Source organism: Medicago truncatula, chromosome 5, assembly GCF_003473485.1.
Source record: "Medicago truncatula cultivar Jemalong A17 chromosome 5, MtrunA17r5.0-ANR, whole genome shotgun sequence".
In the NCBI taxonomy this organism is placed as follows: Eukaryota; Viridiplantae; Streptophyta; class Magnoliopsida; order Fabales; family Fabaceae; genus Medicago; species Medicago truncatula.
In genome coordinates this window covers 1945823-1969225 of record NC_053046.1, presented here as the reverse complement: position 1 = coordinate 1969225, position 23403 = coordinate 1945823, and the positions used below count along the sequence as shown (strand labels likewise).

General features: G+C 32.4%; 2 protein-coding genes across 6 annotated transcripts; both read left to right on the top strand.

The window, feature by feature from the left end:
- Nucleotides 1–7451: 7451 nt before the first annotated feature.
- Nucleotides 7452–9790, top strand: LOC11436191 (probable acyl-activating enzyme 1, peroxisomal). Of its 2 annotated transcripts, none has more exons than XM_003610900.3 (2): nt 7452–7663; nt 8240–9790. In XM_003610900.3, exons 1-2 carry the CDS (start codon nt 7466–7468, stop codon nt 9686–9688), a joined length of 1647 nt encoding a protein of 548 aa, XP_003610948.1. In that variant the 5' UTR covers nt 7452–7465; the 3' UTR covers nt 9689–9790. The 2 variants fall into 2 exon arrangements, 1 of the variants encoding a protein (XP_003610948.1); XR_005646277.1 differs by lacking the exon at nt 7452–7663 and adding an exon at nt 7895–8108 and having other exon boundaries at nt 8240–8382.
- A 1208-nt stretch (nt 9791–10998) lies between these two features.
- LOC11428926 (cycloartenol synthase) lies at nt 10999–23160 on the top strand. 4 transcript variants are annotated; one of them, XM_024784373.2, is made up of 20 exons: nt 10999–11213; nt 11358–11386; nt 11487–11729; nt 11814–11999; nt 12704–12793; nt 12866–13060; nt 13149–13233; nt 13380–13546; nt 14134–14322; nt 14462–14575; nt 14766–14888; nt 14965–15087; nt 15160–15258; nt 15987–16043; nt 16593–16639; nt 16750–16893; nt 17071–17248; nt 18433–18513; nt 22456–22539; nt 22627–23160. In XM_024784373.2, exons 3-20 carry the CDS (start codon nt 11532–11534, stop codon nt 22738–22740), a joined length of 2274 nt encoding a protein of 757 aa, XP_024640141.1. In that variant the 5' UTR covers nt 10999–11213; nt 11358–11386; nt 11487–11531; the 3' UTR covers nt 22741–23160. The 4 variants fall into 4 exon arrangements, with proteins under 4 accessions (XP_024640141.1, XP_003610947.1, XP_039690271.1 ...); XM_003610899.4 differs by having other exon boundaries at nt 11348–11386; XM_039834337.1 differs by lacking the exon at nt 10999–11213 and having other exon boundaries at nt 11228–11386; nt 14462–14570; nt 14761–14888.
- Nucleotides 23161–23403: the final 243 nt, after the last annotated feature.

The window sequence follows — 23403 nt, the reverse complement described above, 5'->3', positions numbered from 1 at the left end:
TCCAACTACGATTTATAGGTTTGTGGTTTTATTCCCTGAAAAAACAAGTTTGTGGTTTTATTTTGCTAAACAAAAGAGTTTGTGGTTTTATTTATTTATTTACGACAATCAACGTATTTTTATACTATTTACTTTTGATACTTTTGCTTCTAACTTCCTAGTACCATCCTTCAAAAAAAAAAACTTCCTAGTACCAAACATTGTTAATCTTTTACGAGAGTTTAAATAGTCATAAATAACAATGTAATGTCTTCAAGATCTATGAATATAATAATTTTTCAAAGAATTGGTTTTGCCATATAAAAGGATTACCAGCAATATGAATTATCTGGTTTGTTAATATATGATTATATGTAGATTTTCAATATAATAATTTTTCAAAGAATTGGTTTTGCCATATAAAAGGATTACCAGCAATATGAATTATCTGGTTTGTTAATATATGATTATATGTAGATTTTCAATCCAAGATCTATGAATATAATAATTATTGGTATCCTTATTGTATTTGAAGGTTGGTTTTCGGCAAGCTATGGTGCCATTTTCATGATATGGATACCATCTCACAAAGTAAATGGACCCTTAAGTTTGTAGATAATGCAGAACCACATCAAAAGTTAAGGAACATATTCAATATCAATTAAATTCGGTTATTTTATTTTGTGCAGATTTTGCAGCAAAACTGGATTTAGATTTGTGATGATGTTCAAAAGATACAGTGATTATATATAATTGTGCACAGTGATTTCATAACTAGAAGATTTCACAAAAAGCAGATATAAAGGGACACTCCAGCGTTCTTATTTGATTGGTAAGATTGTGCAATTTGTAAGTTTACGTAACATTTTCGTTTTAATCAAAGAAAAAAAAGTAACATTTTCGTTCTTTATTTTTTTTTTCTTTCCGATTTAACTTTTTTTTTTGGGGGGGCGGGGGGGCAATGACTTGACCAGTAAACCACAAAATCAAAATACAGCAATTTCAGTAAAAAGTGGTATACAACGAACAACAACCCTAAACAATCACTGCCACAGACAATTCAGCGAATCCACGTATGAACGCGAAACCGAATTGCAAGAAAATGTAGAGTGAGTATTCAGAGCTTCTAAATAGGCGTATGGATCGACTGCCAACACAAAAACGACCCAAGATCCAGGCTCCCATCAAATATCAGCAAGCAATAAATGCCTTTTCGGGCCAACCAATCCAGTCGTAGTTTAGATCGAGGGATGAACAAACGACAGAAATGTAAAGCAGTCCACTGACGACGCATAAAGCAACCGTAGCAGATAAATTCATGAAGGTACGGCATCAACAACTACCGTCAACACAGAGCGTCTACGCACCTAGCCCTTTCGAGCAACATTAGGAGAAACAAGTCTTGTTGAATGCAGATCGAGGGATGGTATCCAACCAACATCGCACAAATGAACAGAACCAGAACCAAATCTTAAATCCGGACAAACCAGATTCAAAATTTAAACTAAACCAGATAGCCTGAACAAGACCACCACTAATCTTCATCTTCCCAAAACAACATAAAACGAAAATAAAAGCAAACAAACCGTTGGATAACAAAAAGAGAAGACACCCGCCAGCGAAACTGCAACAACAAGTAACATCAAAGAGAACAACCATGAAGCATGACCAAAAAGCAGATCCGAAAAGATGAACCCACCACAAAACGACCCAATCGACGGCGGCACAGAGGTCACCGTAGACTCAACAGCTCCGACGAGGAGAACCAAGACCCACAGATCAGAGAACAAAACGAGGGGTGGTTGCAGAATCAAAAGTTGCGGTAACACTTTCATCCTTTATCTTTTTTTTTTTTCGATTTAGTATTTTATGTTATAAAGTGTCAACATTATTACCTTTTTAATAAAAGCAAAATCAAAAAATTCATAGAAAAAACTTTAAAAAAATTCATCAAGCTTATAAACAAATCCAAATCTTCATCATACAAACATAGAAATCCAAATTTCATAAAAAAAAATTCATCAAACTCATAAAGAAACTCTTTGATTTGATTTCTTATATATTCAACTTTTTATCCATTAATAAACAATATGAGACTAAACACTCACACTTGAACCCCCACTCAAATATCATGGTTCACTTTCACTCCTCCACCAAGTTGGATTGGAGCTTTGATACCAATTGTTTAGGAGTTCGAATGAGCATCGAGAACAACAACGAATCAATGATATATAATCATAAGAGAGAGTGACATCACATCTCCATCCAAAAAATTTAATTAATCAAAACATTAGAGATATCAGTTACCTTTCTTATATCTCCGACATTTTATTCATCAATAATAAATGTGTGACTAACCACTAGCACTAATAAATGTGTGACTAGCCACTAACACCTAGAACTCGATCAACAATTTTGAAAGTCAAACTTGTATGAATAAGTAATTAAAAGTAAAGGATATAGAATTTTCAAAAGTTAAATTCCAAAAGATTCACAGATTATTTGACCTCACAAATTTGTTTGGTGAAAAATATTGTACACATTTTTTTTTTGTTGACAAATTGTACACATTTTTAATGAAAACAAATATATTGATCGATCCCTCAAAAAATATTGATTGAAAATGTGAATAAATAACCACTCTTTAGAAAATAGAAAGTAAATTCCTTCCTTCAAAAAATAGAAATAAATAACAATTAAAAAGATAATGTACAACCAATTTTCATATGAACTCTACACCGCCATAAAAATTGTTAATTTTTCAACTCTGCGATTTTTATTTAGAGGAATTTCAACTCTACGATTGTGTAAAGGGTTTGAAAATTACTTGTGTTTATAGTGGTTGAAATAAACGACTTGATCGACTTCCATACACTTAACACATAGTCCAATAAATAAAGACCATTGATTGAGAGACAATTGAATACATAATTTTTGGGATAACCATAAATATACGAAGAAAAATATATATTGATATAGAAATTAAAACAATAGAGAGAAAGTAAAAACATAACATAAGTATGAGATAGAAAATTGTCACACAAATTGTTATAAAATGGTTGTACAAATATTATTTATTTTATGATATTGCAATGTATTGTATACAAAGTACAAACAACTATTGTTATTTTTTTTTTATATATTTTTTTTTAGTAGACAAGTGGTTAGAAAATAGCTAGAAATTTACTTTGTAAGATAAATAATTGGATGTTTAGAGTTTGAACTCAGACTCCGGCATATACTATATAATGTCTCTAACAAGTTATTAACTCAGATGTTTTGTTAAAATTAGTAATTTATGGCCGAAGATAAAATTTTAGAGTACATCTATTTATACACATTTCCTTCATTTCAAAATTTGCATCGTTTGTCCCTTGTCACACCTTATATAGCGATGATATTATGATTTTTTGCAAGCGCAAGACATCTTGTATAAATGCTTTGAGAGAACTCTTCACAAAATATGCTCAAGTTTCTGGACAAATAATCAATACTAGCAAATCAACATTGTATAGTATATCTCTAACGTATAGCAGACAGAGTCAAGGCCAAGTTATCTGCTTGAAAAGCATCTCTACTCTCTATTGCTGGGAGAGTACAACTTGTCAAAGCATGCTATTATATATCTTTGTTGGTGATCCAAGCTGCTCTTGTTAATATTGGCACTCTAGGAACAAAGCAAGATTTAATAACAAAGTAATTCCTTGGAAGTCTGCAGCAGCTTACGTTATTTGAAATGTTTCTCTTTCAAGTGTAGTAGCATAGACCCTCCCAAAGATAATATCATCAAGGAAGTTTTGTGGTATCCCCCATTATCAATTGGACTAACTAAATGTAACTGTGATGTTTTAGCAAAGCTACACCTTAAGGTGTATTTAACCACTTTTTAGTTATTCACTTGCTAAAATACTCCTTTTAAAAAATAAGTGGGTGTATTCTAACATATGCCTATAGGATTTGCTAGAACACACCCACTTGTTTCTTTAGAAGGTGTGTTATAGCAACATACACCTTAAGGTGTATTTATTAACTTTTTAGTTATAATTTGCTAAAACACTCCCACATAAAAACTAGTGGGTGTATTTTAGCAAATCTCATATAAGGGAATGCTTCTGTTGATAAGTTAGTTAATATTGATTTAACTTTGAACACCTTTATATTTTGGGTGAGCAAGCCTCTGCTGCTCCCTAGTTATTTATTTATTTTTTTGCTTCGTTTAATATTTTTTTTACACATAAATTGAAGAAAACATTCATAAAATATTTTAGGGAAAATGAAATAGTTCATCGTTGAATGAGATGCATCTGAAGCATTGTAGTTATTGGAAGTTGGTTCTAGTCAGAGCTATCCGTATGTTGAGTTTGTATTCAAGCTCAAGGTTCTTTTGACCGTTTGTCAAAGACTACGTGCATCATATTCTTCGCAAGACGAATTACGCTAAGATTCCTTTGTAAAATTTGATCATAATTTACCTATGTCTAATCATATATTTTTCATCATTATGTTTTGCCTCTTCTACCTTGTTGTTAGATAAGAGGTTGGTTGACTAATGTCATGGTAGATAGTTTTTTTACGGCTTTTTGTTTGAGACCTGGAAGAAAAAAAAAAGACATGTGAATTTTATTTGGTTAGGTGCTTTTTCTTGATCCTTAATACTCTTTAAGGATCTTAAAATGATAATTTTTAATTAAAATATGTGTATTCAATCCATTAGAAAATTTAACATTTGACTTTTTAAAAAAAACTATTGTCAGTTATATTTATAAGTAATTTTTAATTTTTTAAATTCATTAAATAACTGATGTATCTCTATTATAATATAGTCCAAATACATCAGTTATTTAATGAATCTAAATTTTTAAAGAGTACACAGTACACTCGTTAACTTTGACTCAATTCAATGCACAAAGTTGATATTAATATTAATTGAACATATTTATATTCACATTTTTAGAAATTATTTTAAAAATTATTTTAATTCTTGGGATGTTACTATTCACATTTTGGTTAAAAAAATAAAGATGATTCCATATTTGTTACGAAAAAAGATTCCAAAAATAAAAAATAAGGCAATTTATTTTTTAAACAATGTCCAAAATTAAAATGATATAATGTTTTTTTTTTTTATCAAAATATTTAGCTTTTAATGTCCTTATATAATTTTTTTTAACAAATGTCCTTATACAATGTAAAAGTTATTTTACACATATTCATACAAATATGCAAAATAAAAACAACAATATAATATTTTTTTTATTCATGTTGAATAATCGACAATATGTAGTTTTTTTTAGGGTTAATTAAGTTTTTAGTCCCTATAAATATTCGCAGTTTTGTTAGTAGTCCCTTTAAAATAAAATCACGCTTTTTAGTCCCTATAAAATTTTGGGTTAATAGTGTTTTTCACCCCTGTAATATAGGTCATTTTCGGTTTTCGTCCCTATAAAATTTTCGGTTTGAATTGCATCCTTGTAAAAAAAAATTTTCTTCCAGAAAACACCCCTCGCCCATCCAACTCAGCAAATTCGCTTACGTGGCGCTAATTTGATATTTTTTTAATTGGCCACGTGTAAAAAATATATTCACATTAGATTTTATTTTTAAAATATTTAAAAATAAATTTTAAAAAATAAAAAAATCATAAAAAAATTCAGTTTTTTTCCAAAAATTAAAAAAATCGAAAATTAATTTTTAAAAATTTCAAAAAAAAAATTAAGATTTTTTCCGAAATATAGAAAAAACAAAAAATTAGTCATATTTGTTTCCAAAAAATTTAAAAATCGAAAAAAAAATAGATTGTTTTTTTTCCAAAATTCGAAAAAAATCAGATTTTTTTTAAAATTAAAAATATTTTAAAAAATTCAGGAATTTAATTTTCAAAATTACAAAAGAGGTCAGATTATTTTAGAAAAAAAAAAATATATTTTTAAAAATCTGTATACAAATATAGAAAAAATTCAGATTTTTTATTTGAAAATTTTATTTCACAATTTTAATAAAATATTGGGAAAAAAAAATCATTTCATTCCACAAATATAAGATTTATGATTTCTACCTCCTCTAAGAAAAAGCTTAATTCTAGAAAAAATGGAATTTTCACGACTTTTTTAAAACCCTCTAAATTTGTATCCAGATTTTTAAAAATTAAATTTTTTTTCCATAATTTTTTAAAAAAATCTGACCTTTTTTTAATTTTGAAAATTGACTTTTTTTGTATTTTGAAAATTAAATTCCATAATTTTTTAAAATCTTTTTAATCGAAAAAAATCCTAATAGTTTTTTTTTCTAATTTTTAAAATTTTTGAAAAAAATCTAACTTTTTTTTTCGATTTTTCCAAAAAATATGACTATTTTTCTGTTTTTTTATATTTCGGAAAAAATCTTAATATTTTTTCTTAATTTTTAAAAAAAAAATCGATTTTTTAAATTTTTGGAAAAAAAACTGAATATTTTTATGATTTTTTAAAATTTATTTTCAAATATTTTTAAAGTAAAATCTGATGTGGAAATATTTTTTTACACGTTGCCGATTAAAAAAAATAAAAATGAAAAAAAATGTCAAATCAGCGCCACGTAAGCGAATTTGCTGAGTTGGATGGGGAAGGGGTGTTTTCTGGAAAAAAAAGTTTGACAAGGATACAAATCAAACCGAAAATTTTACAGGGGCGAAAACCGAATATGACCTATATTACAGGGGTGAAAAACACAATTAACCATACAAATTTTCATCAGCATTTTTAGTCCCTATAAAATTTTCTATCAGCACTTTTAGTCTATGTCAAAAATTTCCATCAACAATTTTGGTCCTTAAAATGCTTAAGGAAAATGTCACATGGACTAAAAAATGTGATTTTATTCTGTAGGGGCTAAAAACAAAACTGTGAATATTTATAGGACTAAAAACATAATTAACCCTTTTTTTTATATAATAAATAGGTTTTTTCAAATGATAATATTTTTTTTTATAGATAATTGGTTATTTTAAATTTGTTTAAAATTTATTTACATATAATGGGTAAATATCAACCGAGTCTAGATGAACCACCCTTTGATTTCCACATTTCACCAACTATTCTAGTCAAATATCGATATAGATTTAGGAATTTTTTTAGGGGATTAGGATGAATCATACATATGAATCATAATTAAAAGTATTATATATAAAAAAAAAAAAACAGTGGACTTTTTTTTCATATATATCGAGGTTTTAAGTGATGCATTGTATATTTCATAATATTGAACAAGCTAATGGATAGTTTTGCTTATCCAAATGGATAACTCCTATTAATTTCATTAACGGAAAAAGGTAAAGTGATTCATTGTATTTCACTAAAAATAAAAAAAATCTATTAAAAGAAAACCTTAAATGACCATTAAAAAATGGAAGCTAGTAGAATTATTTGCCTATATATATCGAGGTTCTAAGACAAAGAAAAAGAAAAGAAAAAACTATTGAATATAACAAAAAACAAATTTGAAAAAAAATATGGAGGGTAGTATCAAGTGCAACGCCAACTATGTTCCTCTCACTCCAATAAGCTTCTTGGAACGTTCAGCCATTGTTTATAGTGACAAAGTTTCTATCATCTATGGTGATGTGACTTACACGTGGTCTCAAACTCATCAACGATGCATCAAACTTGCTTCTTCAATTTCTCAACTTGGTGTTTCTCCTAATGATGTGGTTTGTTTTTTTATATCCACTTTCTTGCATTTTTTCTTTGTCAATATTCATCAATGTGTAACTTGTAGGAGACTCTTCATGTTTTTATTCTCCTTTAATTCTATGATGACTATGATATTAATTTGCGAGAGACTCTCCATGTTTTTATCGGTCAAAAATGTATTTAAGTTAATATTTAAAACGTTGAACATTTTTTAAATAAAAAACAACTATTCTCAATATAATTTTATGGATTGAATTATTTCGTCCATTGAAAATAAAATAGTGTTATAGACATTTTTTTTTCAACATTTATTCTATTACTTGATGAAATCGTGTGGATTCCACCACTTTTATGTTTAATGGATGTATTGAATTTTTTTAAAGAATTTCACTAAACTAATGGATTGTTTTCACCCATCCATTCCAATTCATCTAATCTATCAACTTTGCTACATGTACCTATGTATCAAATTGTATCCTAGTGCTCTCTCTATTGGATTTAAATTCATTTATAAATTATTATTAATTATAATTAGGACTGAAATTCCTTGTTGATGATGTGTGTTTGATGTGAATTTGCACTTATTTGGGCAGGTTGCTGTGCTTGCTCATAATATTCCAGCCACATATGAGCTTCAATTTGCTGTTCCAATGTCAGGAGCTGTTCTCTGCACCCTCAATACTCACCAAGATTCATCAATGGTTTCATTGTTATTGAATCATTGTGATGCCAAAATTCTTTTTGTTGATCATCAATTATTTGATATTGCCAAGGGTGCACTTGAAATCCTTTCAAAATCAACCACCAAGCTTCCAATCTTGGTCTTAATTTTGGACTCTGATGAGAACACCTCTGTCTCATCCAACACATTGATCTATGAGAATCTTATAGCTGAAGGGAAACTTGATTTTGAGGTGAGGAGACCAAAGGATGAATGTGATACAATTTCAATAAGTTACACTTCTGGAACCACATCAACTCCTAAGGGTGTAATCTTTAGCCATAGAGGTGCTTATCTTAATTCTTTGGCTACAATTATTATTAATGAAATGAAATCAACATCAGTGTATTTATGGTGTGTTCCTATGTATCATTGCAATGGATGGTGTGTCCCTTGGAGTATTGCTGCTCAAGGTGGCACAAATGTTTGCCTAAGAAATGTAACTGATAAAGATATATTTGACAATATCTTTAAGCACAATGTAACTCACATGGGAGGAGCACCAGCACTTCTGAACATGTTAATAAATTCACCAATTAGGAAGCCGCTTTCTGGGAAGGTGGTAGTGATGAGTGGCGGTGCTCCACCACCACCAGATATTTTTTCTAGTGCGGAAGAACTAGGATTTCATGTAACTCATGCATATGGTATGACTGAAACTTATGGTCCTGCTTCAATTTGCACATGGAAGCCAGAATGGGCTAGTCTACCTCCAGACGCGCAGGCGAAAATGAGGGTGCGTCAAGGAGTACAACATGTTGGAATGGACGAACTTGATATAAAAGATCCTGCTACAATGAAGAGTGTGCCGGCTGATGCAAAAACCATCGGTGAGGTGATGTTTAGGGGAAACAATGTGATGAATGGATATCTCAAGGATTTGAAAGCAACACAGGATGCATTTGAAGGTGGATGGTTCAGGACAGGTGACATGGGAGTAAAGCATACTGATGGTTACATAGAAGTTACGGATAGAGCAACGGATGTTGTCATATCCGGGGGTGAAAACATTAGCACAATTCAGTTGGAAGGTGTGATTTTTAGTCATCCAGCAGTTTTTGAGGCTGCTGTGGTTGGAAGACCAGATGAATATTGGGGAGAGACACCTTGTGCATTTGTGAAACTGAAGGAAGGGTACAATGCTACAGAAGAGGAGATTATACAACTTTGTCAGAAACATTTGCCTAGTTTTATGGCTCCTCAAACTGTTGTGTTTGGTGATCTACCAAAGACATCAACTGGAAAGACACAAAAATATGTTCTGAGAGGGAAGGCAAAGGCTATGGGAAGCTTGTATAAGAAGAAAACATTAGCCGATTAATAAAATAGAATAGAATAAATAATAATACTCTTCAATGTTATGTGATTTCATGTTAATTACTACTTTCACTTGTTATATGAACAGTTGTAAAAAAATGTGTACTTGAGCATGTGAATTTGCTTTGCATGAAGAAAACATCAAATGAACTATACTTTGATCTTCTTTTCTTTTTTGACAAACAAAAATTAATATGTATGAATATACCCACACGAGTAGGGATGTCAATGAGTACCCATGGGTACAGATAGTATGATACTCGTCTCCGCCACATTGGATAAATATGATACCCGTGTCCACCTCGTACCCTCTTGGGTACCCATCATGTGGATACCCGTGGGTATTAAGGTATTCATGGGTACCCATTGATTTTTGAATTTATTTATTTTTTAGTACAAATAATGTTTTTAATTACCAAAAAACTTCAACTTTTAAACATTCATACATAATCCATTCAAAATTTCATAAATCATACATAATTCATGATTCTTACATAATACATAACATATGTTTTTATGATGTGAATGAAGTAGAAACGGTAAACTAAATAAGATGAATTAAAAAAAAAAAAAAAAAGGTTATTAATGAGGAATCTTAGATGGGCAGGAAAATTTCTTTCAATAAGGTTATCAATTGGGATGAGATAAGATATATAAGGATATTTTAGTAATATACTTAATTTATTATTGGGTATGGGTATCCCGTGGATATGGATACAATTAAATCCGTGTCCGTATCCATATAATAATATGTGGTCAAATACCCATTTATTATACCCGTTTAGTTACCCGTTCTGTGACGGATTTTACCCACGGGTACCCGTGGGCATGAGTATTTTTGCCACCCTCCTCACGAGTATGTGTGTATGTACACTAATAACTGATTGAGATCGATATCAATTAGTCAATGCACTAACTAATCAGTATTAATTATTGGGCCCATACATAAGGTAATAGTGGTTTGCACGATAGTAAGCATTTTCAGGCAGACGAGAGAGACACGCAGTGACGCAGACATGAATGAATAGATTTTGCTAAGTGCATCCTTCAGTATCACTCACCATATTGTAATCATCAAGCAACAATTTTTTTCATAAGATGTGTTTGATCCATTAAAATGTATATACTGAATAATATAATACAAGATAAAAACTTGTAAAACCGTTGAACAATTTTTACTTTATAAGATGTTTGGTAGACAGACAAAATGTTATTTTGACATTTTGCACTTAAGACAAAAAATTGTGATTTTTGTACATTCTCTTACCTCTAATTTATGTAATCCCACAATTTAGAATCAAACAAAACACAACATATACTTTTTATTACGATGGTAGCTGTGAAGAGTAACTTTTACAAAAATCAGATTGATCATTGAATCTCTTACTAAACCCTTACACTAAAAAGTGAATTAGTAAAGCAATTAGCATGATGCTTTGCTAGCTCCGCCCACCCGTGACCATTGGATCGATGACAGTTGTTGTAAATTAAATGAAGACAATCACTTTCTCAACTCTCATATCATATAAGTATCTTTCTTACTTACTTTACTACTTCTTTTATTTCAATTTCAACTACTAATTCATATCAATCAAATCAATTTATAACCATCTTCATTTGATTCTCCTCTTTCAAATCATTGCAATCGTTCTCTCCTAACCAGAATTACACAGGTGTCAAAGCTAGCTACACACAGACACAGGTTTGTTTGTTACTCTTCTTCTTCTTCTTCTTCTTCTCACTCACTCACTTATGCTAAATTCTCTCATTTCATAATCTAATTAATTGATTTTAATCAATAGTTGCGTTGCATTGAGTTAAGTTAATTAGAGAGAGAGAAAAGAAAAATGTGGAAACTGAAAGTTGCAGAAGGAGGCAGTCCATGGCTTCGTACATTAAACAATCACGTCGGTAGACAACTTTGGGAGTTCGATCCTAACTCCGGATCGCCACAAGATCTCGCCGATATCGAATCCGTTCGTCAAAATTTTCGTAATAATCGCTTCTCCCACAAACACAGCGATGATCTTCTTATGCGCATTCAGGTGACAACATATCATTTGATACATACATACATGTGTAAAATAACTATATATACATACTGACAGTGTATTGTATTTGTTATGTAGTTTGCGAAAGAGAATCCGATGAAGGAAGTGATACCCAAAGTGAGAGTGAAAGATGTTGAAGATGTCAATGAAGAGAGTGTGACAACAACATTAAGAAGGGCTTTGAATTTCTATTCAACTCTTCAGAGTCATGATGGACATTGGCCTGGTGATTATGCTGGTCCTATGTTTCTTTTGCCTGGCTTGGTAAGTTTTTGTTGTAATCATCTTTTTGTTTTTCACATTATATTCAATGAATAAGCTCCTGATGAAATCACAATTATCATAAGGTTATGTTTCGATTGGTTTATTTAGTGGGAGAAGTACTTGTGAAAACAATTTTCAAATGTTCGTAAGGTATTTTTAGTTTATTTTCGTAAGCGCTCCAAGATAGTTTATGAAATCAGATTATAGCTTTAACAAAAACAGTTTAACTTTATTTTATCTTTTATTATAGAAATAAGCACTTCGCATGATAAGCACTTAGGACCTGTGTGGATTTGCTTATTTTTGAGCTTACGAAAAATGGCTTATGCAAATAAATAAGCTTTTATGCTAATTCATAAGTTCTCACTAATGAAAATTGTATCTTCATAAACTACCTTGACAAGCTTATGGATAATACATAAAAACTTATTTACTTGCATAAGCTCAAAAATAAGCCAATCCAAACGTACCCTTATAAGCTGCAAATTTAGATGTTTATCCAAACAGGACCTAAATGATTATAAGCTCGCAATGAAATGAAACTTACCAACCAAACAAGTCTTTTTTTGTCATGTGAGGTTATAAGCTATAAGTTAGTTTATTGGTCTTGCCAAACAGACATGGGTGTTTTTTTTTTTTGTTTCCACGCCTCATTGATAACAATAAGGACTGTATAATAATAACTGAGATTTTCATTTGAACAGGTAATTACTCTGTCTATCACTGGGGCTCTCAATGCAGTCTTAACAGACGAGCATAGAAAGGAAATGCGTCGTTACCTTTATAATCATCAGGTAAGAATTTCCCCCTAACTAATCTATGGGATTCTATATGAAGTTTTTCTAATTCGTTATATGTTATTGCAGAATAAGGATGGTGGATGGGGTTTGCATATTGAAGGTCCAAGCACCATGTTTGGTTCTGTTTTGAGTTATGTTACTCTAAGATTGCTTGGTGAGGGACCAAACGATGGAGAAGGGGATATGGAGAAGGCACGTGACTGGATTCTTGAGCATGGTGGTGCTACTCATATAACATCCTGGGGGAAGATGTGGCTTTCAGTTAAGATCCTAGCCTTATTTTTGATGATATTATTTATTAACAGACATGGCATTGTGGTTTATTAATTTCTAATGTCGTTGTTGGTAGGTACTTGGAGTGTTCGAATGGTCCGGAAATAATCCCCTGCCACCTGAGTTATGGCTCCTTCCATACATTCTTCCATTTCATCCAGGTTCTTGTTCTTCCATAACTAAATAAAAGGAATCTTTTGGTTAAAAAAAGCATTTGAAAAACTAGCACTTAACTGGTTAATGCTTTTTGATATACCTATCATTCCTTACTTACATCAGAAAATAAATTAAATTTTATGCATTATAGGAAGGATGTGGTGTCACTGCCGGATGGTCTATTTGCCAATGTGTTACTTGTACGGAAAGAGGTTTGTTGGTCCAATCACACCAACAATATTATCTTTGAGAAAAGAGCTTTTTACTGTACCATACCATGATGTAGACTGGAATCAGGCTCGCAATTTATGTGCAAAGGTTAGTGAAACTGCATAACTGGTCCTATGAAAACGTTGTAATGAATATTGTTTCATCTGGACCAACTGGAATAAGCTGAACCTGAATGTTGTTGCTATTACCACATTCTAGTGTATTACTTTGTTTTGCTACTCCAAAACCAACTCATTACTAGGATTTCTATTTTATTGCAATGTCATTCGTATCCTTAGCACGAACTCTGCTCCCTCTATATTCGTCCATCACTATAGCTTATTATAGGATTTCTGTTTAGTGAAAGCACACATGAATTATTTATATCTCTAATTCGCTCCCTTATGCAAGAGCCCTTTGAGCTTGAAAGTGGAACAATATACCTAATATGGTACCTATTTAAAATAATTGGGGCATTCATGATTAAAGTGGCGATCACTTGTTCATCTGGGCTTTGGTACCATGTCATAGACTAACTCTCCCAAAAGCTTGAGCTTTTAAGTAAAGACTCGTGAATAATTTCACACCTCTAACAAATAGAACTTGTCATTTGATTTCTCTACTATTCAACTATCTATTTAATTTAGCTAGAGTTAAGTGAGAGTTACAAAAGGATTACCTTTGTTTTTGTGCAGGAAGACTTGTACTATCCTCACCCACTCGTGCAAGATATTCTTTGGGCAACTCTACACAAGGTTGTTGAACCTATTTTCATGAATTGGCCTTGCAAAAAATTGAGAGAAAAGGCTGTCGAGACTGTAATGGAGCATATACATTATGAAGATGAGAATACTCGTTATATTTGCATAGGTCCTGTAAATAAGGTAATTCATGAGAGGTGGCAAGCTTCTACGGGGACTCCCTTCAATTGTTCATTGTCTATTACTTCCACTCTTTGAGAAGGAGTATGAGAAAAGTAATACTGATTATTTAGTTATTATTATTCCCAATGGTTATTATTAGGTGTTAAATATGCTTTGCTGCTGGGTAGAAGATCCAAATTCAGAGGCTTTCAAGTTGCATCTTCCAAGGATCCATGATTATCTATGGATTGCTGAAGATGGCATGAAAATGCAGGTCAACATACAAGTCAACTTATTTCCCTTTGCTGGAGTTATCTAGTGATTTTTTCTTTCAATTGCACATAACTGTTGTCTTGTTATGATTATGTGGAACCAGTGTTACAGCACAATCAAACTTTTCTAAGCTAAAGTCTGATAAAATAAATTAATATTACAAATTTATGCATTACTAATTTTTGTTGCAGGGCTACAATGGCAGTCAACTATGGGATACTTCATTTATTGCCCAAGCAATTATTTCAACTAACCTAATTGAAGAATTTGGTCCAACTCTAAGAAAGGCTCATACATTCATTAAGAATTCACAGGTAATTATTTTTATTTACTATTAAAAGTTGCATCGGTTTGTCCTTGTTGACCATAATCTCTTCTCTTTCTTAAAAGGTTTCAGAAGATTGTCCTGGTGATCTTAGTAAATGGTACCGTCACATTTCAAAAGGTGCTTGGCCCTTTTCAACTGCAGATCATGGATGGCCAATATCTGACTGCACAGCTGAAGGACTGAAAGTAATTATTCATGGAAAAAATTTAGACTTGCTTATTTGATTCTTTATTTTGATTTCTATTTTCATTTTTCAGGCTGTCCTATTGCTATCTAAAATTGCACCTGAGATTGTTGGTGAACCATTGGATGCAAAGAGATTATATGATGCTGTAAATGTCATTATCTCATTACAGGTAGTTAGATTCCTCATGATTCAAATCAGATTATCTGAATACTAGTCGTAGCAAATAAATTATGGTGATTATTTTATGCTATTTGTTCCGTTCCTACTTAACATAAATCACGGTTCTTCAAATGGTTTTATGGATTTGTGATTGAGACATAACTGTTTAACCAAATTCACAGGAAAAAGCATCAGAGGACTTTTGTCAAACACTTTTTCCCGTTGACCCTCACTCTTCTCTTTCAATGACACTTTCCCATCGCTCCTTAACTGTAAAATTATAGTTTCTCTAGTTTAGCTTTTCCATGTTTGCAATACACGTGCTAGTGTAATTTGTTCAGAAAAGACCAAGAAAATGATTTAGCTTTTCCTTGCTTGCAATGCTTTTTAATAGAAAAAGACCAATAATGGACCCAACTCTATTTTTTAAGGGTCTCCCATCATCTTCTCCCCATCATCGCCATTTTAATCATCTTTACTCGGAAGTCTTTCTTTTTGGTGGAACCTCAGCCTTCTCTTTATCACCGCCTTCGTCTTCCTCATTGCCATTTTTTTTTCCAGTTCAAAGTCACTATAAAAGCAGTGAGAAGAAATTTTCCTATAAAATATTTGAAGTATAATGCTATAATTTATTAAAAAAGATATTAGTTTTAATTGCCAACTTGAGATGATTATCAATTTGATTCGTATAATACAAAGTTTATGTGTTAAATGTATTTATTTTTCCACTCACTGCAGAATGAAGATGGTGGCCTTGCAACATATGAGCTCACACGATCTTATAGCTGGTTGGAGGTAGCCTTCTCTCGTAATTAGGCCTGCTTTCATTTGTTTTAGTTTATCTTCTTTGAAATGTGAAGCATGTGATGGTAAAGGGCACATGCTTTAGAAAAAACAAAATATATACTTTGTTTTTGTTTCAATCTTTTAATTTAAAAGCAGCGCTCCTTGAGCTCCCTTTAGATGTCGTGTCGTAGGTAAGTTTTAAGTGTAATCTATCTTCCTTTGATTTCACTTAAAGTTTGGCGATAATCTATTTATATACAAATCAATTATCATAAAAAAATGGAAATGATCTAACTAGGCTACTTGAAAGTCTTAGAACCTCAACTACTTTTATTCATTGATTTGTCAGGTTGTCAAGCAAAGTTTTGGATGGATGTTACAAAAGCTGCTACTTGTTGAATCATGTTTTAGAACAAATATATATTTTTTTCATTTGGATAACTTACATTTCAGATTAGGGTTCTAGTTGGTCCTGAGAATTTGAGGTGTTTTTTGTATTAAATTTAATTGAATATTAATACAAAATACTGATCTTGGTAATGCCTTCCCTGTTGTCAGATATGCAATCCTGCTGAAACTTTTGGCGACATTGTTATTGATTATACGTAAGCTATCAAATACTTGTGGAATATCAATTTTTTTCCCTATTCCATTCATCCCCTCCATCATTTCCAATCTTAATTTTATTTTTATTTCCTTATTCTTTGCTATATAGTTATGTGGAATGTACCTCAGCAGCAATTCAGGCTTTGTCAACATTTAGGAAACTATATCCTGGGCATCGTCGGGAAGAAATACAACGCTGTATAGAAAAAGCTGCTGCCTTTATTGAAAAAATACAAGCTTCAGATGGTTCATGGTTTGCTCCTCCTTATGGGAAACCACTATTTTAATAAGATTTTCTATTGATATTATATATAACTTTTATGTATCCCTGCATCACAAGTTTTCTCTACTCATCTTTTTGTCAGCTTCAATTTCAGAATGGAACTGAACTTCATTTAGTTGACCACTAACCACTCAAACTGCTAAACAGGTATGGTTCTTGGGGAGTTTGCTTCACTTATGGCACTTGGTTTGGGGTAAAAGGGCTGATTGCTGCTGGGAAGAGTTTCAGTAATTGCTTAAGCATCCGTAAAGCTTGTGACTTTTTGCTGTCGAAGCAGCTCCCATCTGGTGGTTGGGGAGAGAGTTATCTTTCATGTCAAAACAAGGTCAAGTTTGCCGTTTTTAATGTCAATCTCACTTTTTTATATTGCAGAATCTATAATAAGCACCTGTTTGTTAACCTATTCAAATAAGTATTTTTTTTTGTTTTTTTTAATTAATATCTTGGAACATGTATGCTCTTATGGTCTCTTGTAGCAATGGTTTCAAGCATGTAGGTGTAACAGAGTATGCAAAATTAAGAATGGATTTAAATCAAGAATCTAATGTATGTACGTGTAATAATGCAAGACCATGTCTCCTATAAAGAGTCCATTATTTGAAGTAGTCATCTATAAGTGGGGAATTAGAAAGTCAAGACTCTTCTTGAGCAATGGCATAGTTCTTAATCCCAATACCATTGGGTCTCCATTGTCTTCCTAGTTTGCATCAAATGAAAATATTTGGCATAAAGGCAATTCTCAACTAGTGAACAGTAACGTTCATACCTATGCAGTTGAGTTTCATAGTTGGGTTAAATATGTTTAGTCTCCCAAAATTAGGAAATTATAGCTTTCCGTTCCACAAAATAAATTGTCAGCTTTTGGTTCCCCTTTTCATAAAATAATCATAATTGGTCGTTCTTTGTACTCTTTTGCTCCCTTTGTCAACCTAGTGTCGCACACGGCAACACGTCACCGTAAACTCGCCTGAAAGCTTTCAGCATGGTTGCCACCACCATATCTCCTACTAAATGGATGATATTGATGAGTATGTTGGCTCTTTCACAGCTCCATTACATTGCTACCTAGTATAATGGACATACAGCCCTGTGCAAATGCTACATTGATCAGGGAGGATACTTTTGCCAACTAAATCTGGCTTGTTTAGATAACATTTTTTACATTTTGGATGAGAGTTTTTTGCAAGTTGATAGCTGTGTGATTTAGGACATTGATATCTTTCATTTAGGGATTTTATATTTGATAAGACGCCTAGTTTAAGAAATTTAAATTTATTAAGATTATGTATCCAATTAGGATTTGTCTAGAATTTTAGTTCATTTAGTATTTTGTTATCCTTTTAATGATTAATTAATTATACTGCTTGCAGAAGTTTCATTTAGGCTGTTGGTTCTTAGAAATGTACTTTTGCATCAATTTTTAAAATAATACTTGAGTGAGAATATTTGATTACTTTTGACTATGTAAATGTTTTCTCGAGTCATTTCTTTAGCAATGTCTCTGTTCAGGTGTATTCAAATTTGGAAAGCAACAGGTCCCATGTAGTAAACACTGGGTGGGCTATGCTGGCTCTCATTGAGGCTGAACAGGTATGAATCAAACTTTGCAACTTTTTTGGTGCTGCCATTATACTGATTTCGTTTATTATTGCACAAAAACATTTTTCATTTGTTTTAGAATAGTTAGTCATATTGACAGTCTGTTTATTTAAATCAAAGGACTATTCAGCAATTTAATTAAATAGCTTAGGTGTGCCTGTCTCTGGCTAAATAAATTCATATTAATGATACAATTATTTAATTGTACTAATATTGCCAATATTTTTCATTTGTTTTAGGATTGCTATTTAGTTTTTCAAATTGAAAATCATTCATGAGAGGTGTGACCATGTGAGAATAACTTGTTGGCGCTTAAACTTAAAGATAATATATGTTTGTAAATTGTAATGTCTCATAAGAACGACAACATATCATCCTCTATGATCGACTGTTGGTACTACTAGTTGACATCATTGTCGCGCCAGATCTGATATCAGCATTCAACACTACACTTCTGTGGATGGAGAGTGTGAGAGTATGGGCAGAGGGCTCAGCCCTTTCCCGTTCCCCCTTCCATCTGGTTTTACTTATAACCTCACCCTACAAGTTATGTTTATTAAAGTTGGTTTCACAATTTATTTGTTGAAGGAAAATTTTGAGGACATTCTAAACGATAGTAAGAATATTACGACTAACAGATATATTTGGTTCTGCTATAGTGATTGAGATATACCGTATTTATTTATAATTTCTAAATTCAAATCATCCAATCACTACCAAAGCCCATCCCCCCAATACCCTAAAAACACGGTAAAGAATAATTTGATTAGTGATTATTTATTGTTGATTTAGATATCTAAAACCAACGTCACTCTTAACAAAACCATCATTTTTGGTTTGTAATTTTATGGGTAATTAAGTATGATTGTTGTTTAATAATTTTTTAAGTTTATTAATATTTTTGTTTTTTTTTCTAAGGAAGATTATAGAGTTATTTTGATAAACTTTTGATGAAGACAGCAATTTTCTTTTAACTCTCATAGGCTTGAATCAAAGGAAAATAGAGCAAAACAGAGTAGGTAAATAGAACTCTTAGAAATTGGGTTAGGCCTAACTCAACCCTCACAATGCTGGCTTGTAAGGTGAAGGCTACCAACCACTTATAGATACATGTTCAGGCCATCTCTCATCCAATGTGAGACTTTTTAACACAGACACACACATTCACGCTCAGGACTAGACATTTGGAACATGACCAAGTGGCCCGATAGCGGGTGGTCGAACTGATCTTGGATAGACTATGATACCGTCTTATAATTTGAGTTGGTCCTACCCACCACTTATTAACACGTGTTCTTCATCAAATGTGAGATTTCTCAACAAAAACCATTGAAGGGGATGGTTAACGGTAAGGTGTATAGTCGTATAGACTAGATAACATACCTATTGATGAGTGGAAGGGAATGGGGGAAAAAGACAAAAGATGACTAAAAATATAGTTTTAACAAGATTATGAGATTTGAAACCATCAAGCCTTATTCCACTAAGTGGGGTCGGCTATATGAATCAAACAACGCCAGAGTGTTCTATCAAAACATGAATCAAACGACGCCATAGTGTTCTATCAAAAACATGAATCAAACGACACCATAGTGTTCTGTCAAAAACCTTGTCTTTCTCCAACTCATTTATCTCTAGATCCTTCCTAATAGTTTCTCTTAGGCTTTGTTTGCGAGTTTGGAGGGGAAGGGAGGGGAGAGTTTGGAAAAAAAGGATGAAGTAAGTGGGAAAACTAGAGGACATTGTTGGAGGGGTTTTGGGGGAACTACAAAAATTGTATTGGAGGAGGGCTTTGGGGGGTTTTGGAGGGTTTATGTGAATTCTTCAAATTTAATATATGTTGTTATAATATTCTTAAAATTAAAAATATATTAATCATAAGCATTAATTTATCACTCTAAAAAAATAGTCTTTTAAAAAATGTGAAAGATTTCTCAATTTCCCCCCTATATTTTTGTCCTCCCAAAGCCCTTCCTTCCCCCTCCCCTCGAAACTCCCAAACACAGCCTTATAGTTTTTCTAGGTCTACTCCAACATCAGAAATAAATGAAGGAGAAGTATTTAATCTCTTTTTTTAAGAACAGAGAGGACATACAAAACTGTGCAACCTATAGATGATGGAGCTCATGAGTCACCTGTGGAACTTTGGTAGATTGAGAATAAATTAAGAGGACACCAACATCACATAAATCTATTTAGTTTTATCCCCGGTAGATCAACAATGAAGCTATATATCTGTTACGAAAATTGATGGTGAGATGTAGATGGGATTAATTAAACTTATACATGGCTTTTATTGATGTAGAAAGGGAATAATATAATGTATGAGAGGGGCACAGCTAGTGTTACAACACTAGGTGGGAATGTTGAAGACTTCCCAATAACTAAAGGTGTGAATTAAGGGTCAGTTTTGAGCCCTTATTTTTCTATAGGTTCTGGATTTGTTTACTGAACATAGGCTAGAGAGGTTGTCACAGGTTCACAGGGAATGCTTGTTGGAAATGAGATTGTTCTTGTTGAAGAGTCGTGAGAAGCGATAAATAAAATTTTAAAGATTAGGTGACAAGTACTGGAAACATACGACAACAGGCTAACTAGATGGATTAATATAAAATTAAAATTTAGTTAGTGATACACAAACTGTAGCTTAGAATGAATATTTGGAGAGTATACAATGTAAGAATAAACATGACCATATTATACGAATTTAGTGCACTGATCTTACTTGATGAAGACATGATCAATCTTTGTTCGGAGCAAACCTCTGAGATCTCTGGTTCCTAAAATAAGAAAGACAAAGCCTTCCCTGCCTGTTCACTCAATCTCGTATGACAACTCTCAATGGGGTAAGCTATGGAGCGTGATGATAACCATGTGATAGCAGAAGGGATTTAGGCAAGTATTACCTTAGCACCTCCCATCATGTGCCTGAAGGTTAAAGCCTTCGCTGTTGTCCACACAGACCAATATTAGGTTCCCACAGTTTATTTTAAATTGATCACTTAATTAGCAAGCCTAAGTACCATCAAATGGATTCAAACATTAGCCTGTTTTTCGGCAAACAAAAAATCCATGATTGATTGCATCCCACAAGAATTATTAGAAAAGTTTTAGCATAAAGTACCACAAATATCATGTTTTAAGTACCTTGGACCTATCATACAAAATGTTCGGAGATAGGAGACTAGAAGACCCAAGTAGGGTTAATGAGATGGAGGCATGTTTGAGTGTAATTAGTGACAGAAAAATTGTAATGTGGCATGAGTATGTATGAGTATGAATATTGAGCAGTAAAGAGCTAACAAGGAAGCCCTGCATAGCAGAAGAATATTACTCAAAACATGATAGGATTAGGAATACAATCATTTTAATGAAAACTAGGGTAGCTCCTATTGTAAAAGAAGATGGTAGAGTCTCGTCTTAGGTGATTTGGGCATGTTTGGTAAATAATCAATGCAACACTTGTGCAGAGGGTTGACCAAATGCATGATAATCAAATATTTAGAGGTCTATAGAGAGACTAAAAATCTATAGGCTAAATAATTCAGGGAGATTAGAGGTTAATCGTCTATCTGTAAACTTCATACATGATACAAGTGTTGGTTAATTCATGTAATTGACTCCTACTAATAAGAAAATGCTTTATTTGTAAAATCTTGCAAACTTATGAACACACTGATAATATCTGTATGATAGTCATGGCTCTTTACTTTTCTGTTATGATGCTTGCCACCCTGAAATACGATGATTGCTTTTCTGTTTGCCACTACATTCTGGTTTCTGGGTTTCTATACTAGTCACATGATTTGACATTTTCCCAAATGATTGGATACTTACTTGGTCAACGTATTGCATCTGATTACATCTGTATATATAATCCTGATTCTGTTGTAGAAGAATAAAAATGATATCCATTTCGATATAATGAAACAGGCCAAGAGAGATCCAACACCACTGCACCGCGCAGCTGTATGCTTGATAAATTCTCAAATGGAGAATGGTGACTTTCCGCAAGAGGTATTGTTGAAGACCATATAACTCTGTTTTTACTCCCTCTTTACCCATGTATATATTTTAAATCATGTTAATATTCTACCATTTCAGGAAATAATGGGAGTCTTCAACAAAAATTGCATGATCACTTATGCTGCATACAGAAACATATTCCCCATATGGGCGTTGGGAGAATACCGTCGTCATGTATTGCAGACCTGTTGATTTCACTTTAGATAGGTCAGAATTATTTCAACCTTTTACCATCCTCCATGGTTCTCTTCTTGAAAAAGTTTATAACTTATGAGTTCGGAGTTCGGTATCCTGCTAAACAGAGAGCGACTAAATTTATAGGAAAAAAATGTTTGCCTCGCTCTTCTTTTTAGCACAAGGAGCACAGTTGTGTATTTGTAGTCATTGGTTGGTTCATAACGTTGTTTACGTATCAATGTATGAGAAATATGTGGTGGGTCAAAAGGATTTTTTTTGTTCAATCCAATTGACAGGGAAGCTATTGTAACGTGGTTGGTTTGTGTGGATAAAGTTGGAAAAATAAAGTGAATTCGATTCTACTACATCACTGTAACAGTAAATATTTTTATGGGAGTCATTTATAAGACCAACTAGAGTGTGATTATGACATAACTCCTCTATTATGTGTTTGGCGGTATGAACTGTTGTAGCGGATAATTTATTATCATGAATAAGATAAGATAAGATTTATATCAAAATGCCTCGAAAAAAAAAATATAGTACAAGTTTGTAGTGGATAATTTATTATATTGAATAAGATAAGATAATAATTCTTCAAAAAAAAACAAAAAAAGAGATAAGATTTAGAGTAAATTACATCTCCCTCCCCTCAAAGATGTTTGAATTATACTCCCC

Coding starts and splice junctions, on each gene's coding strand:
- LOC11436191 (XM_003610900.3), top strand. CDS start 7,466: ATGGAGGGTAGTATCAAGTGCAACGCCAACTATGTTCCTCTCACTCCA. Junction 7,664..8,239: donor GTGTTTCTCCTAATGATGTG/GTTTGTTTTTTT, acceptor TTATTTGGGCAG/GTTGCTGTGCTTGCTCATAA.
- LOC11428926 (XM_024784373.2), top strand. CDS start 11,532: ATGTGGAAACTGAAAGTTGCAGAAGGAGGCAGTCCATGGCTTCGTACA. Junction 15,088..15,159: donor GCACAGCTGAAGGACTGAAA/GTAATTATTCAT, acceptor TTCATTTTTCAG/GCTGTCCTATTGCTATCTAA. Junction 16,044..16,592: donor GATCTTATAGCTGGTTGGAG/GTAGCCTTCTCT, acceptor CCCTGTTGTCAG/ATATGCAATCCTGCTGAAAC.